General features: G+C 47.9%; 1 protein-coding gene across 1 annotated transcript in view; it reads right to left on the bottom strand.

Moving 5' to 3' along the window:
• Window positions 1–10,976, bottom strand: part of LOC137537128 (zinc finger protein 850-like) — a 96,540-nt gene extending 85,564 nt beyond the window's left edge. Inside the window, exons 1-5 of the mRNA XM_068259260.1 lie at window positions 10,909–10,976; window positions 5,472–5,602; window positions 5,265–5,343; window positions 5,031–5,132; window positions 4,493–4,927 (exon numbers count right to left, since the gene is read on the bottom strand). Coding sequence (XP_068115361.1) covers window positions 4,493–4,927; window positions 5,031–5,132; window positions 5,265–5,343; window positions 5,472–5,492 — 637 coding nt within the window. The 5' untranslated portion in view covers window positions 5,493–5,602; window positions 10,909–10,976. The remainder of the gene's footprint in view (window positions 1–4,492; window positions 4,928–5,030; window positions 5,133–5,264; window positions 5,344–5,471; window positions 5,603–10,908) is intronic.
• Window positions 10,977–17,913: the final 6,937 nt, after the last annotated feature.

Here is a 17,913-nt window from a genome sequence, read left to right as displayed (position 1 = left end):
GTGTGTGTGCTGAGCTCTTTCTATGGGCACGTGTGTGTGCTGAGCTCTTTCTATGGGCACGTGTGTGTGCTGAGCTCTTTCTATGGGCACGTGTGTGTGCTGAGCTCTTTCTATGGGCACGTGTGTGTGCTGAACTCTTTCTATGGGCATGTGTGTGTGCTGAGCTCTTTCTATGGGCATGTGTGTGTGCTGAGCTCTTTCTATGGGCACGTGTGTGTGCTGAACTCTTTCTATGGGCGTGCGTGTGTGCTGAGCTCTTTCTATGGGCATGTGTGTGTGCTGAGCTCTTTATATGGGCGTGTGTGTGTGTGTGCTGAGCTCTTTCTATGGGCATTTGCATGTGCTGAGCTCTTTCTATGGGCATGTGTGTGTGCTGAGCTCTTTCTATGGGCATGTGTGTGTGCTGAGCTCTTTTTATGGGCATGTGTGTGTGCTGAGCTTTTTATATGGGCATATGTGTGTGCTGAACTCTTTCTATGGGCATGTGTGTGTGCTGAGCTCTTTATATGGGCATGTGTGTGTGATGAGCTCTTTCTATGGTAATTTGTGTGTGTGCTGAGCTCTTTCTATGGGCATGTGTGTGTGCTGAGCTCTTTTTATGGGCATGTGTGTGTGCTGAGCTTTTTATATGGGCATATGTGTGTGCTGAGCTCTTTATATGGGCGTGTGTGTGTGCTGAACTCTTTCTATGGGCATGTGTGTGTGCTGAGCTCTTTCTATGGGCATGTGTGTGTGATGAGCTCTTTCTATGGGAATTTGTGTGTGCTGAGCTCTTTCTATGGGCATGTGTGTGTGTGTTGAACTCTTTCTATGGGCATGTGTGTGTGCTGAGCTCTTTCTATGGGCATGTGTGTGTGCTGAGCTCTTTCTATGGGCATGTGTGTGTGCTGAGCTCTTTCTATGGGCATGTGTGTGTGTTGAACTCTTTCTATGGGCATGAGCGTGTGCCGAGCTCTTTCTATGGGCATGTGTGCACTGAGCTCCTTCTATAGGCATGCACGTGTGCTGAGCTCTTTCTATGGGCATGTGCTGAGCTCTTTCTATGGTGTGTGAGTGTGTGTGTGTGTGTGTGTTTTCTAAGCTCTTTGTAATTGCATGTGTGTGATGAGCTCTTTCTATGGGCATGTGTGTGTGCTGAGCTCTTTCTATGGGCATACAGTGGGTTGCAAAAGTATTCGGCCCCCTTGAAGTTTTCCACATTTTGTCATATTACTGCCACAAACATTAATCAGTTTTATTGGAATTCCACATGAAAGACTAACACAAAGTGGTGTACACATGAGAAGTGGAACGAAAATCATACATGATTCCAAACATTCTTTACAAATAAATAACTGAAAAGTGGTGTGTGCATAATTATTCGGCCCCCTTTGATCTGAGTGCAGTCAGTTGCCTATAGACATTGCCTAATGAGTGCTAATGACTAAATAGAGTGCACCTGTGTGTAATCTAATGTCAGTACAAATACAGCTGCTCTATGAGGGCCTCAGAGGTTGTCTAAGAGAATATTGGGCGCAACAACACCGTGAAGTCCAAAGAACACACAAGACAGGTCAGGGATCAAGTTATTGAGAAATTTAAAGCAGGCTTAGGCTACAAAAAGATTTCCAAAGCCTTGAACATCCCATGGAGCACTGTTCAAGCGATCATTCAGAAATGGATGGAGTATGGCACAACTGTAAACCTACCAAGACAAGGCCATCCACCTAAACTCACAGGCCGAACAAGGAGAGCACTGATCAGAAATGCAGTCAAGAGGCCCAAGAGGTGACTCTGGACGAGCTGCAGAGATCTACAGCTCAGGTGGGAGATTCTGTCCATAGGACAACTATTAGTCATGCACTGTACAAAGTTGGCCTTTATGGAAGAGTGGCAAGAAGAAAACCATTGTTAACAGTAAAGCATAAGAAGTCCCGTTTGCAGTTTGCCACATGCCATGTGGGGGACACAGCAACCATGTGGAAGAAGGTGCTCTGGTCAGATGAGACCAAAGTGGAACTTTTTGGCCAAAATACAAAACGCTATGTGTGGCAGAAAACTAACACTGCACATCACTCTGAACACACCATCCCCACTGTCAAATATGGTGGTGGCAGCATCATGCTCTGGGGGTGCTTCTCTTCAGCAGGGACAGGAAAGTTGGTCAGAGTTGATGGGAAGATGGATGGAGCCAAATACAGGGCAATCTTGGAAGAAACCCTCTTGAAGACTGCAAAAGCCTTGAGACTGGGGCGGAGGTTCACCTTCCAGCAGGACAACGACCCTAAACATAAAGCCAGGGCAACAATGGAATGGTTTAAAAAAAACATATCTGTGTTAGAATGGCCTAGTCTAAGTCCAGATCTAAATCCAATCGAGAATCTGTGGCAAGATCTGAAAACTGCTGTTCACAAACACTGTTCATCTAATCTGACTGAGCTGGAGCTGTTTTGCAAAGAAGAATGGGCAAGGATTTCAGTCTCTAGATGTGCAAAGCTGGTAGAGACATACCCTAAAAGACTGGCAGCTGTAAATGCAGCAGAAGGTGGTTCTACAAAGTATTGACTCAGAATAATTATGCACACCCCGCTTTGCAGTTATTGATTTGTAAAAAATGTTTGGAATCATGTATGATTTTCGTTCCACTTCTCACATGTACACCACTTTGTATTGGTCTTACATGTGGAATTCCAATAAAATTGATGCATGTTTGTGGCAGTAATGTGACAAAATGTGGAAAACTTCAAGGGGGCCGACTACTTTTGCAACCCACTGCATGCATGTGCTGAGCTCTTTCTATGGGTGTGTGTGTGCTGAGCTCTTTCTTTGTGCATATGTGTGTGTGCTGAGCTCTTTCTATGGGCATGCACGTGTGCTGAGCTCTTTCTATGGGCATGCACGTGTGCTGAGCTCTTTCTATGGGCATGTGTGTGTGCTGAACTCTTTCTATGGGCATGTGTGTGTGCTGAGCTCTTTCTATGGGCATGCGCGTGTGCTGAGCTCTTTCTATGGGCATGCGCGTGTGCTGAGCTCTTTCTATTGGCATGTGCTGACCTCTTACTATGGGCATGTGTGTGTTCTAAGCTCTTTGTAATTGCATGTGTGTGCTGAGCTCTTTCTATGGGTGTGTGTGTGCTGAGCTCTTTCTATGGGCATGTGTGTGTGCTGAGCTCTTTCTATGGGCATGTGTGTGTGCTAAACTCTTTCTATGGGCATGTGTGTGTGCTGAGCTCTTTCTATGGGCATGTGTGTGTGCTGAGCTCTTTCTATGGGCATGTGTGTGTTCTGACATGTGTGTGTTCTGAACTATTTCTACGGACATGTGTGTGTGCTGAGCTCTTTCTACGGGCATGTGTGTGTGCTGAGCTCTTTCTATGGGCATGTGTGTGTGCTGAACTCTTTCTATGGGCATGTGTGTGTGCTGAACTCTTTCTATGGGCATGTGTGTGTGCTAAACTCTTTCTATGGGCATGTGTGTGTGCTGAGCTCTTTCTATGGGCATGTGTGTGTGCTGAATTCTTTCTATGGGCATGTGTGTGTGCTGAACTCTTTCTATGGGCATGTGTGTGTGCTGAGCTCTTTCTATGGGCATGTGTGTGTGCTGAGCTCTTTATATGGGCGTGTGTGTGTGCTGAACTCTTTCTATGGGCGTGTGTGTGTGATGAGCTCTTTCTATGGGCATGTGTGTGTGCTGAACTCTTTCTATGGGCATGTGTGTGTGCTGAGCTCTTTCTATGGGCATGTGTGTGTGCTGAGCTCTTTCTATGGGCATGTGTGTGTGCTGAACTCTTTCTATAGGCATGTGTGTGTGCTGAGCTCTTTCTATGGGCATGTGTGTGTGCTGAATTCTTTCTATGGGCATGTGTGTGTGTTGAGCTCTTTCTATGGGCATGTGTGTGTGCTGAACTCTTTCTATGGGCATGTGTGTGTGCTGAGCTCTTTCTATGGGCGTGTGTGTGTGTGCTGAACTCTTTCTATGGGCGGGCGTGTGTGTGTGCTGAGCTCTTTCTATGGGCGTGTGTGTGTGCTGAGCTCTTTATATGGGCGTGTGTGTGTGCTGAGCTCTTTATATGGGTGTGTGTGTGTGATGAGCTCTTTATATGGGCGTGTGTGTGTGCTGAACTCTTTCTATGGGCGTGTGTGTGTCCATAGTCATGGCTGACATTTTGAATTCAAAGTCTCACAGATATGAGATCATACTGTATCTTACACATACTCAGTCTATAGCAACTCCACAATCATTCTCTTTCTACACTGTGAATAAGGGCTTCACTACAAGCAGTGGCTTTGATACTGTACTGGTTAAACACACAACCTTTGATGTAGGAGACCAGGGTTTGGATTCTGGATGGAGACACTACCTATTGAGAAAAGAGGCCTTGGGCATAACTTGCTAATGTTCAATAGTGGCCTAAGTGTGACCATAGTGGCTTCAGCTCTCACGTTCTCTGAGTCAGACAGGAGGAAACCACTTTAGAAGTGCCATGAGTACACTTTAATGCTGATTACTCACCTGTTCTGCCCTCTGTAAGTGTGGCCTCCACTTTAATTGTGCCCATCATGCCCTCCATAGACTGCTGATCACTCCTCATATATGTCTCTTCATCCTCTTTAATTGTCCTCATTATTACAACATCCTGCATAGACTGCTGATCACTCCTCACATACGTCTCTTCTTCTTCCTCTTTAATTGCCCTCATCATGTCACCCTCCTCCATAGACTGCTGATTACTCCACACATACGTCTTTTCTTCTTCCTCTTTAATTGTCCTCATCATGTCACCCTCCTCCGTAGACTGCTGATCGTTCCTCATATACCAGTATGTCTCTTCTACTTCCTCTTTAATTGTCTTCATCATGTCACCCTCCTCCACAGACTGTTGATCATTCCTGATATAGGTCTCCTCTTCTTCCTCTTTAACCACAGTGTTTACATATGTCAGTTCTCCTCCCTAAGTGCATAAAAATTAGAGTTAATTTATAATGTGAACATAGATAACAGCATAAGCAGAAGGAAACATGTTGTACAGTTTGGAGTCCCTCAGTTCCACCTGCCTGATAATGGTGGGGGAAGATGGGATCTTCTTGTGGACAATCCCAGGAATAAAGAGGACCTGTCCATCTCTCTGGTGGGTTTCTGTTACTGGATACATCTGTAGGAAACAGACACACTGACTGAATACAATGTCTCTATATGTGTTTATTAGATGATTGGGGGGGGGGGGGATATAGGTGGAACCTTAGTACTGCTCTTTCCTTTACAAGTAAAGAAAGTCTCCTCTTACCCAGTGATGTGAGGGGCGGCTGATTCTCCATCATGGTGTCCTTGATATGGTCCTTGTATCCTTCTATATACTGCCACTCCTGCATGGAGAAATAGATGGTGACATTGTGACACCTTATAGGAAACTGACACACAATGATACAGTCACCACACAGACACACCACTTACTGTTACTGGATAATGTCCCATAATTCATAGCAATGCTCACCTCTCCAGTCAGCAGCTCCATCAAGTTCCTGGTGATTTCTAGAATCTTTTGCTTGTTTTGTCCATCAGATATCAATGAGTGAAACAGGGGCACCGTGATGGTCAATCACCAGACTTCACTGGAGGAAAACTCTGCAAGATGAACAATAATGTCACATGACAATCCCAGCATCCTCTTCACCCTTCCTTGTCAGGTGTGTGTTTTATTAATAGAGATAGGAGTGATAACCTTTGACCTCCTGTTATCCACCTCACCTCTCTGGTTAGATGTCTACTTTATATTAGACGTAGGAGTTATACCATGTGACCTCCCAGAATGCACCTCACCTCTCCAGTCACCAGATAGATGATCTCCAGGGTGAGGTTCAATATCCTCTTGGGCATACATGCAAAAGAGGCGGTGGGAAATGTGGGCGCAGGGTGAAGCCGGAAAACAGCTCACGCTGCTATTGAAAATTTCCTGGCGGCGTTCATCACTATCCCCTCCCCCCCAGGTTGCCATGGACACAGAGGTAAGATGCAACTTGGCTGCCAGTATTGCTGATAGCTGAATTGCAATGTATTTTTTGTAATTTGGGCTCCATCTTTTGCCGGCTCCTGAATTACCTTCCGAGTACCGCGCTACAGCCGTAATTCAAATGTCTGGTGTCCTTTTTGCTTGATTCATCCTTTGGTCATGTGAGTCTGGTCCTCATCCATCCTCAGTGATGTGGTCATGTGATCAGTACAGGATGCTGCTGCCTTTTGATAGATAATATTGGGGAGTCTAGGCTGTACAGTTGGTGAAACTATCAATACATGATGCCCCCTCCTCCTAGCACTCCGCATTGCTGTCACTTGTGGGTGGTTGGGCCATGCACAGTATTGCAGGAAAGAATAATAAGTTTGTATATAGCTACCTGTGCACTATACTCACAGCGTGTTGCAGTCCTGTCCTCCCTCTGCCTCCTCTCCAGCTGGCCTCCTCTCCTCACATCCACCTCCCACTGTTACCATTCCTGTGATGTTACAGTAGTGCTGGTAGTGGTAGATGGATGAGGATATGAGGAGAGGCAGAGACTGAGGCTAATGGGAGCAGAGGACTGGAGCAAAATACATTGGAAAATCCACTGGGATCAGGAACATGGAAACAGGAAAAAGCAGGCGGCTGTTTGATTTAAAATTGTGATGAAAACTACAAATGATGCGCAATGCCAGAGTGGGCCAGTGACTAAGCGTGCTCTGTGCCTCAAGGTGGCCATTTCAATCAATTTTCTTGATTTATTGTATTTGAAAGATCAAACCAACACATCATATACTGACCTTTTTTGAAATGGGTCAGAATTTTTCACCACACCAATAGATGAAGCGATAAAACAATTTGGAAAATGCAATCATTTTTCACAATAAAAAAAGATTATCTTTTTTCGACACAATCTTTTTGTAAAAAAAATGAAATAAAAAAGGAACCCAAATTGTTTTATTTTAATTGTGTATAGTCATCTTAAAGGCTCCCAACATAATCAGGCATATACATGTTTCGATGTGATTCCCAGCAGATTCGATCACACTGATTGATTTTGTCATCTATTTCCCAAAATGTCCAATCAATAAAAATCAATGGAAAATATTGAACAGACATGGCAGAAAATGACTATCAATTGGGGCGGGGCAGGAGCAGCGGATGAACAATGGTCCATGACATTACATTTCAATAGATTTCATGCAGGAATCAAAAGCCAATCAAATTCTGATCAGTCAGTGATCGATTGGACAGGCACATCGACCCTTAAAGAGAACCTGAACTGAAAATTAAAAGTCAAAATTAAGATAAACACATCATACTTACCTCCTGTGTAGTGTACTCATCAATCTCTTTCTCCTCTCCTGCATCCTGTTTGTCCACTAATGGAATTCTCTGTCCTCCAGTTTGAAAATGGCCATTACCCCATAACAGCTTCCTGGTCAGCACACTGTTAAACTGTAATATCACCCACTTGAACCATAGGGAAACATGGACATTACCTTGCATATTCAGTTGTAACTGACAGCAGCTGAAATATAACTGTCAGCAACTGGTATATTTCAGTTCTGACAAAATATTGTCAGAAGTGGAAGAGATCACTGTAAGAAGAAAATGGTGAGCTTCTGAGAGGAACTGGTGGTGAGGTTAGTATGCAATATTCATTTGCATCTACATCATGTGTTTATTTTCAATAATTTTACTCAGTACAGGTTCCCTTTAAGTGAGCACTATATAGCTCAATAGGCATCAGTCTCTGGGCGCAGAGCCATGGGGGCGCAATGACTGCACCCATGCCCAGGCAGATCCTGCCACCTCCTCCTTGCCTTCCAGACCCCAGAGACAGACCAAGGGCCTGATTCACAAAGCGGTGCTAACAGTTAGCACGCTAGTGAAAAGCCCTTTATCACGCCTAAACTCTGTTTAGGCATGATAAGTTTAGGTGTGATAAGTTTAGGTGTGATAAGTTTAGGCATGATAAGTTTAGGTGTGATAAGTTTAGGCGTGATAAGTTTCAGCACCAACTGGGTTAGCACCGCAGTGCACAGCTGATCAAAAGTTTTGCGCTAGCAAAGTCTGGTGCACTTTGCATAGAGTTTAATGGCGCTGCTTTGCGTGCGGGACTTTGCGCACGATCTAAACTTATCTAAACTTATCATGCCTAAACTTATCATGCCTAAACTTATCATGCCTAAACTGAGTTTAGGCATGATAAAAATGGTTATCACGCCTAAAGTCTTTAACTGGGTTATCACCGCTTTGTGAATTGAGCCCCAAGAGTGCTGATGGTGGAGAGCTTCCATCCTCCCTACATGGTGCAAAGCTGCCTGTACCAGAGGTCTCACTTGAACACATAGGCGGGCACAATTTGGGGAAGAGGGGGAACAATTTAGCATCCCTGCCTCTGTTACTGGGGAAGCTTGTCCTGGCCCTGACCTTTACAATGGCATAGGGACAATATGTTCTCAGACATAATTAAGGTTGAACCTCCAAGCCCACCCCCAGTCCCACCCAGATTCTCATCCATGCATAATTACATTATTATCTAATCACAATGCCTTTATTTTATATAAACCACACACACGGATAGTCAGCCAATCAGCATTACCTTTCTATCATTTCCAACCCTGTGCTCTCACTTTGTACAATTAGTCATGGCAGAGCTTTTGGTTGCAAAGTCTCACACATGAGGTCATATCTTACACATGCTCAATCTACAGCAAATCAACACATACTTTTTCTATACCTTGAATGACGACTGCAGTAGGAGCAGTGGCTGTATGAAGTACTGGATAAAGATACCATCTTTTATATAGGAAAGCAGGTTCTGCATTCTGGCTGGAGCCAGCAGTTGCTTGGTAAATAATTTTTAATTTTTTTGGGCAAGACTCCTTTAAGTGCACCTGAGACGGGGTTATTTGAAAAAAAATGATACATGCCTGGGGCTTCCTTCAGCCCCCTGCAGGCTGATCGCTCCCTCGATGTCCTCCTGCACCACCCGGATCCTCCGCAATTCGACCACGAATGTCCTTCAATCGGGGCCAGTCGGCGCAGTTCAACCAAGCGTGCTTTCCCATTGCCGGGAGCATGCTGCACCTGCAAAGTGGTACTGCGCAGGTGCAGAACACTCCTGACGACGGCAGCACGATGGGGGCATGCACGTGGCCAGGCATGCGCAGTACACCCCAGACCGAAGGAATTGTAGAGGATACAAGTGGCACAAGAGGACAGCTAGAGAGCAATCAGTCTGGAGGGAGCTGGAGGAAGCCCCAGGCATGTATAATTTTTATAAATTACCCCCATCTCAGGTTCTCTTTAACCTCCCGATGATTCCTTCCTGATTTTAGGGTCTAAAAGTGGTACAATTTTTCAATGTGCTTTTAGACCCTAAAAGCAAGAAACAATCATGCCGCCAGAGTTTTTGCAGCAGCCCCTGTCCTCACTCACCTCCCTGGGATCCAGCACTGCAGTTCTCCCTCTGTCCTTCAGGTGGTGCTGTAACCCTATAGTGAGATAGCTGGCTGCCATCATGACGACAAACGGCGATCTCACCCGAGGATTGCAGAGACTTGGAGGACAGGACGGAGAATGGCTGCCGGCGTCTGGATCCCCCGGGAGGTGAGTGAAAACGCCCACTGTACGCAATGCTCTGCATGAACCTCCAGGCGGCTACCAGGAGTCTAGGTTGGGGTTGCCGCTTTGAGTTGGGGGTTTCCATCTCGAGCCTGACACAGGGATTACCGCTATTAGGTTAATGCTCCAGGGTTACCTAGTACTGCGTAACTTCTGTGGCTGCTGCGCTCGAGCACTGTGAGTCAAACAGGAGAAAAGCTCAGCTCTAGTCTTCTTTAGGGGACCCAGCAGGAAACCTCATAGGGAACAGTTCTACAATCACAGCACCATCTTAAAGCACAAAGCATTGTGATTGGCTGAATAGTGTGGGTAGGGCCATTTGTTGGGCAATGCGGGCAGGGCGACCTGGGTGCAGACCGGCAAGGTGAAGAAGGAGGGCGCAGGCAGGACATAACAGCTAGGGAGCTGGTGACGTGCGGTGCAGCCAAATGGAAGAAGAAGATTACCAGGGCAATCACCTTCTTTGACTCCTCCTGGGCTGCCTGCGTCAGACGTCAAGTCATCATCACATCACCACCGCATGATGACACCTGGTGTCCTGTAGCGGTACTGCAGGCTGTCAGTGCGCGGCGCCCATGGAGGAGTCTTCTTTCCGGGCTCTCTTTGCCTTTGTGTTTTCCTGGTCCCTGCTTCCTCCTGGATGAGCGGCTGGTCACTAGTAAGTAGGCAGATCTACTTGTGACCTGTGGCTGTGCGACTGTCCCTAAAGAGTAAGTGTTCGCAAGTCCACGGGCGCAATTTTTACACCCTCGCCCTGGGTGCAATTTAGCCTTGAAACTGCCCTGAGTGTGGGTGTAGTTTACTACAACCTATCTGAAACATAGCAGTCCAAAGAATCAAGGTAGCAGAATTTCCCTATGAGGTTTCCTGCTGTGTCCCCTAAACTAGACTAGCGCAAAATCTTGAGTGAGTGTTCTGCTTTTCATCTAACACCGATCACTTTTTTGAGTGAAGAGTCACACTTGTGCTGTTTTCCTCGGACAAGCGCAGCTGACCGTTTCCTGAGCGCAGCTGACCGTTGGCAATAGGAATCTCAGCAGTGACGGCTTTTTTTTTTCCTGCTGCAGAAACCGCACATTGCTCCCACTGCACTGCGATTGTGTGACCCCTGCCTCAATAATTACCGCCACCTCTTCTTCCATAGGCAATTATTGCTGTACGCAAAATCTATGCTCATTTCCTCTATTCTCATATTAGCCGTCCCCATGTCTGTACTAATCTCCATCACTGTAACCTATCCTACAACCAGACAATGCCCATTGGGGATAAATCTGCTAATATATAACAAGAATCACATTATTACCTCTTCCAACAATGCATCCTCTCCACTTCCTGCAACTTCTCGTCCTGTCTTTCTTTGTCTACATTTCTTCTTGTTTGTGCGTTCCACCTGGGAGAGGTGAGGCCGCCATCTTGTGGTGAATAGGCTAATTGCAGCCTCTGGTTGTAGAATCGCCCTCACCCTCATTCATCTAATGCAGCAGTGGCGTAGCTAAGGAGCTGTGAGCCCCGATGCAAGTTTTACATGGGGCCCCCCAAGCACTCTATACATAATTGATACGGCACTCCAAATCTTGCCAATGGCAACTACAGTGTCAGAGGTGCAAGAAGGGGATGGGGAACAGTTTGTTAATGATTAGCACTATTCAAAGTATCTATAGAAGTAATTATTATGAGCACAGGACCAATCGAGAGCTAATACTGTAGTAGAGGGAGGGCCCTTCGGGGCCCCTCTGGCCCAAGGGCCCAATGCAGTCGCTACCTCTGCACCCCCTATTGCTATACCCCTGTAATGCAGGATCTACACTTTGGAGGATATGCATGTGATTTGAGTTTTTGAGCTATAGTGAATATTTATGGTATTGTATCCACTATAGTAAATGCAGGCAGGGCTGAGGCAGAGGCAGAGGCAAGAAAGGCTTCAGCCTCAGGGCGCAGTGTAGGAGGGGCGCAAAACTCACTTAGCTATCATTCCCCTTCTGTGTTTGAAGCAGAGTGAAATAAGAAAAGGGGATACATGGCAGTGACTGTAAGCCAGATAACTAGAGATTAAGGTGTTGGGGGACCCTGGAGCGCCTCTTAGTCTAATTGCAATCAGTGTGTGATTCCTGGGATGGAAGGGATGGAGGGGCACACTTTGGTGTCTCAGCCTTGGGTGCTGGAGGAGCTTGTCCCGGCTCTGAATGCAGGGCTTGTGGTATGGGGGTGTATCAGCTATAGTGAGTGCAGGGCTTGTGGTATGGGAGTGTATCAGCTATAGTAAGTGCAGGGCTTGTGGTATTGGAGTATATCCACTATAGTGAGTGCAGGGCTTGTGGTATGGGGGTGTATCAGCTATAGTGAGTGCAGGGCTTGTGGTATGGGAGTATATCAGCTATAGTGAGTGCAGGGCTTGTGGTATGGGAGTGTATCAGCTATAATGAGTGCAGGGCTTGTGGTATGGGAGTGTATCAGCTATAGTGAGTGCAGGGCTTGTGGTATGGGAGTGTATCAGCTATAGTAGAGTGACCATATTTTTGTGGGTCCAACCTGGGACGGGGGGGGCGTGGGGGGGGCGGCGCGCGGCGCGGCGAAAAGTGGAAAGGAGTGAGGAGCACGCAGCGGCGAAGACTGGGGGAGGGGGGCTGCGGCGCGCGCAGCGCGCCGCGCCGAAAAAATGGGCGTGGCCATGCCATTGTATGGGCGGAGCTAACGTAATGATGTAACAGCGAGGCATAAGAAAGCAGTGTTTACGCCATGATGTGGACAAACGAGACTTTGTATCATGGGTGTGCAGAAACTGTGTGATGCTAATAGTATACCGTAACCACAAAGCAGCAAACATAGCCATCTATGACCATTAAATAATAAATGCAGTAACAGTTACCCCGGACACCAGAAAATAAACGCAATAGGCAACATGTCAGTATAAAATAAATGCAATGCGGGCAAACATGTCAGTACAAAATAAACGCAATGCGGGCAACATGTCAGTACAAAATAAACGCACTGCGGGCAAACATTTCACCAGAAAAGAAACGCACTGCGGCCAAACATTTCACCAGAAAAGAAACGCAATGCGGGCAAACATTTCGCCAGAAAAGAAACGCACTGCGGGCAAACATTTCGCCAGAAAAGAAACGCAATGCGGGCAAACATTTCGCCAGAAAAGAAACGCACTGCGGGCAAACATTTCACCAGAAAAGAAACGCACTGCGGCCAAACATTTCACCAGAAAAGAAACGCAATGCGGCAAACATTTCGCCAGAAAAGAAACGCACTGCGGGCAAACATTTCGCCAGAAAAGAAACGCACTGCAGGCAAACATTTCGCCAGAAAAGAAACAATGCGGGCAAACATTTCACCTGGAAAAGAAACAATGCGGGCAAACATTTCACCAGAAAAGAAACAATGCGGGCAAACATTTCACCTGGAAAAGAAACAATGCGGGCAAACATTTCACCAGAAAAGAAACAATGCGGGCAAACATTTCACCTGGAAAAGAAACAATGCGGGCAAACATTTCACCTGGAAAAGAAACAATGCGGGCAAACATTTCACCTGGAAAAGAAACAATGCGGGCAAACATTTCACCTGGAAAAGAAACAATGCGGGCAAACATTTCACCTGGAAAAGAAAGCATTTACTCACCTGGCAGAAGTGTCCGGCCTCTGGCGCGCTGCTCCGTCCCGGGACCGTCTTCCTCCTCCTGCTCTTCTCTCCCGCGCTGACAGGGCTACGGCAAGATGGCGCCCGAAGCCCTGTACTAGTGACACAAATAGGTCTCCAGTACAGGGCTCCGGCAGCCATCTTGCCGTAGCCCTGCTCGCCTGCCGGTGTCGGAAACAGACACCGGAAGAGGAGGCTGGAGCGGGGCTGCGGGCAATGAACTGGCACGGCGTCTATAGACGCCGCTGCCAGTTCATTGAGGAGAGAGTGGCCAGAGTCCCGAGGCCGGGACGTCCCGCTGCTGAAAGCGGGACGTTTCCCGGGACCTCATTAAGCCTGGGACAGCGGACCCCGAATCCGGGACGTGTCCCGGGCAATCCGGGACGTCTGGTCACTCTAGCTATAGTGAGTGCAGGGCTTGTGGAATTGGAGTGTATCAGCTATAGTGAGTGCGGGGCTTGTGGTATGGGAGTGTATCGGCTATAGTGAGTGCAGGGCTTGTGGTATGGGAGTGTATCAGCTATAGTGAGTGCAGGGCTTGTGGTATGGGAGTGTATCAGCTATAGTGAGTGCAGGGCTTGTGGGTTGGGAGTGTATCAGCTATAGTGAGTGCAGGGCTTGTGGTATGGGAGTGTATCAGCTATAGTAAGTGCAGGGCTTGTGGTATTGGAGTATATCAGCTATAGTGTGTGCAGGGCTTGTGGTATGGGAGTTTTTCAGCTATAGTAAGAGCAGGCGTTGTGGTTAGAGATGGCGCGAACCTCCAATTTAGGTTCGCGTACCTTGAACGTGAACTTCAGCAAAAGTTCGGTTCGCGCAAACTTTCGCAAACCGCAATAGACTTCAATGGGGAGGCAAACTTTGAAAACTAGAAACATTTATGCTGGCCACAAAAGTGATGGAAAAGATGTTTCAAGGGGTCTAACACCTGGAGGGGGGCATGGTGGAGTGGGATACATGCCAAAAGTCCCAGGGAAAAATCAGGATTTAACGCACAGCAGCATTTTAAGGGCAGAAATCACATTGCAAGCTAAATTGGAGGCCTAAAGTGCTTTAACCTCCCTGGCGTTCTATTAAGATCGCCAGGGCGGCTGCGGGAGGGTTTTTTTAAAATAAAAAAAAAACTGTTTCATGCAGCCAACTGAAAGTTGGCTGCATGAAAGCCCACTAGAGGGTGCTCCGGAAGCGTCATTTTGATCGCCTCCGGCGACCAGAATAAACAAGGAAGGCCGCAATGAGCAGCCTTCCTTGTTTTGCTTACATCGTCGCCATAGCGACGAGCGGAGTGACGTCATGGACGTCAGCTGACGTCCTGACGTCAGCCGCCTCCGATCCAGCTCTTAGCGCTGGCCGGAACTTTTGTTCCGGCTGCGCAGAGCTCGGTGCGGCTGGGGGGACCCTCTTTCGCCGAGCGGGGGACCCTCTTTCGCAGAGCGGCGGCGATCAGGCAGCACACGCAGCTGGCAAAGTGCCGGCTGCATGTGCTGCTTTTTATTTGGCAAAAATTGGCCCAGCAGGGCCTGAGCGGCGACCTCCGGTGGTGATGGACGGATATATTCGTCCATACCGCTGAGGAGGTTAAAACATCTTCCATGTGTATACATCAATCAGGTAGTGTAATTAGTGTACTGCTTCACACTGACACACCAAACTCACTGTTTAAACCACCGTAACAGCTGTTTGTGTAGTGACGGCCGTGCTGGATTGGTGCGCACCATGGCCAGAGTGCAGGCGATAGTAGTTTTTAAGCCCATATGGTCGCCAGGCTGTGGTAGCTCAATGACAGGACAACAGTGACTGTCCAGCTGATCGAATTTGGTCTGTCCACAATGAAGCAACAACCTTATTATCTTGGGTGTGCCCACACCCCCCCCCCCCCCCCCCGAGACACTCATATAGCCGGCGGTCATTGCTTCATTGTGATACGCAAGCCCCCTCACTGCGGCAAGGTAACGATCACAAAGTGGAATTGACACATGTACATGCCTTTTGTTTTGTTGTTGCAGCTGCAGTGCAGCCAGAAAAATTAGGCAGGCATGTACACGCACCAGAAAAATTATTATATCGGCCGCTGCTAGCAGCTGTGGTGCTAGCAGCAGCCTTAAAAATTCAGGAATCCACCTGGAGTCTTGGACCCTGTTGGTGGTGGTGGAGAGGGCAGTCAAGCGGCCTGCAGGCAGAGATGCTGTGTAGGTACCGACTAAGGGCCTGTTTCCACTACACGCAGATTCTGCATGCAGAAAACTGACTCCAATGAATGCCTATGGGCCTGTTTCCACTGAACGTGATTTTTCTGATGCAGATTTCCCATAGGCATTCATTGGAGTCAGTTTTCTGCATGCAGAATCTGCGTGTAGTGGAAACGGGCCCTTAGTCTTGGGGCAGGCAGTCACACAGCGTGCAGGCAGAGATACTGTGTGTGGGGACTGACTTAGTCTTCGGGCGGGCAGTAGCCCTCCGGGATCCATGCCTCATTCATTTTGATAAAGGTGAGGTACTGAACATTTTTGTGACCTAGGCGACTTCTCTTCTCAGTGACAATGCCTCCAGCTGCGCTGAAGGTCCTTTCTAACAGGATGCTTGAGGCAGAAGTTGGATGGCAAATTGTTACAGCTCTGGCCACAGGTCAAGCCTGCGCACCCAGTAGTCCTGGGGTTCATCGCTGCTCATAGTGTCTACATCCAGACTTAAGGCCAGGTAGTTGGCTACCTGCCGGTCGAGGCGTTGGTGGAGGTTGGATCCGGACTAAAGAAGGTCCACATGTCCGACATCACCATGAGATCGCTGGATCGTCCTTTCCTTGCCTGCATGGACATGGGAGAAGGATTACTGGCAATGGTACCTTTATTCCGTTGTGCTGTGACATCACCCTTAAACACACTGTAAAGCATTGTTGCCAGCTTGTTCTGCAAGTGCTGCATCCTTTCTGCCTTCAGGTGAGTTGGTAACATCTCTACCACTGTGTGCTTATACCGAGGGTCTAGTAGCGTGGCCACCCAGTACAGCTCATTCCCCTTGAGTTTTTTTTATACAGGAGTCCCTCAACAGGCTGGACAGCATGAAAGATGCCATCTACACAAATTTGGATGCAGATGTGCTATCCATCTCCTCTTGCTCTTCCTAAGTGATGTCAGACAAGTTCTCCTCCTCCCCCCAGCCATGAACAATACCACAGGAAAGTTGAGCAGCACAAGCCCCCTGTGACACCTGCTGCGGTTGTTCTTCCGCCTCCTCCTCCTCAAAAAAAAAAAACACCTTTCTCCTCATCTGACTCCTCTTCCCCACACGACTCTTCCTCCTCCCTCTGTGCTGCCGCAGGTGTTGAGGAATCATCTGCATCTGCTGAGAATTGATCCCAAAACTCTTCCTCCTGTTCCTGTTCATGCTCCTCCACAGCTTGATCCATCACTCTACGCACGGCACGCTCCAGGAAGAAAGCATATGGGATCAAGTCGCGGATGGCGCCTTCACTGCGACTCACCAGGTTTGTCACCTTCTCATACTGCCGCAGGAGCCTGCAGACATTTCGCATGAGTGTCCAGTACTTTGGCCAGAACATCCCCAGCTCCCTAGAGCATGTCCTTTGACTGTAGTTGTAGAGATACTGTTTAACGGCTTTGTCCTGTTGTAGCAGGCAGTTGAACATCAGGAGGGTCAAATTCCATCGAGTTGGGCTATCGCAAATCAAGCAACTCACCGACAAGTTGTTTCTCCGCTGAGTATTGGAAAAGCGTGCCATGACCGTGTAAGCCCGCCTGAAATACCCACACACCTTTCTGGACAGCTTCAGGACGTTCTGTAAGCCTGGGTACTTAGACACAAATCTCTGAATTATTAGATTCAGCACATGTGCCATGCAGGGTACATGTGTCAACTTTCCAAAATTCAAAGCCGAAATGAGATTGCTGCCGTTGTCACACACCACGTTGCCGATCTCCAATTGGTGCGGTGTCAGCCACTGAGCCACGTGTTTGTTAAGAGCAGCCAGGAGAGCTGCTCCAGTGTGACTCTCCGCTTTGAGGCAAGACATGTCTAAGATGGCGTGACACCGTCGTACCTGGCATGCAGCATAGGCCCTGGGGAGCTGGGGCTGTGTAGATGGAGATGAGATCTCAGCACCAGTAGAGTTGAACTGCCACTCAGCCAAGGAGGAGGAGAATGACGACACTGAAGAGAATGTATCAGGAGGAGAGAAGGTGGCAGCAGGCCGGCCTGCAAGCTGTGGAGGTGTCACAAGTAGGTCCGCTGCACAGCCACGTACTCTCTGCTTGCCAGCGGTCACCAGGTTGACCCAATGGACTGTGTAAGTAATGTACCTGCCCTGACCGTGCTTTGCAGACTAGGCATCCATGGTCAGATGGACCATTGACCCAACGCTGTGTGCCAGAGATGACACCACTTGCCTTTCAACTTCATGGTACAGTTTGGGTAGCGCCTTTTTTGAGAAATAATTGCGGCCTGGTATCTTCCACTGCGGTGTCCCAATCGCCACAAATTTACGGAAGGCCTCAGAGTCCACCAGCTGGTATGGTAACAGCTGGTGAGATAACAGTTCCGCCAAACCAGCTGTCAGACACCAGGCAAGGGGGTGAATGGCAGACATTGGCTTCTTCTGCTCAAAGATTTCCCTCATGGACACTTGTCTGCTGCTGTGTGCAGA

The sequence above is a fragment of the Hyperolius riggenbachi genome, chromosome 10 (assembly GCF_040937935.1).
Source record: "Hyperolius riggenbachi isolate aHypRig1 chromosome 10, aHypRig1.pri, whole genome shotgun sequence".
Taxonomy (NCBI): Eukaryota; Metazoa; Chordata; class Amphibia; order Anura; family Hyperoliidae; genus Hyperolius; species Hyperolius riggenbachi.
Note: the sequence above shows the minus strand (reverse complement) of the source record. Positions and strands in the feature narration are given on the sequence as shown.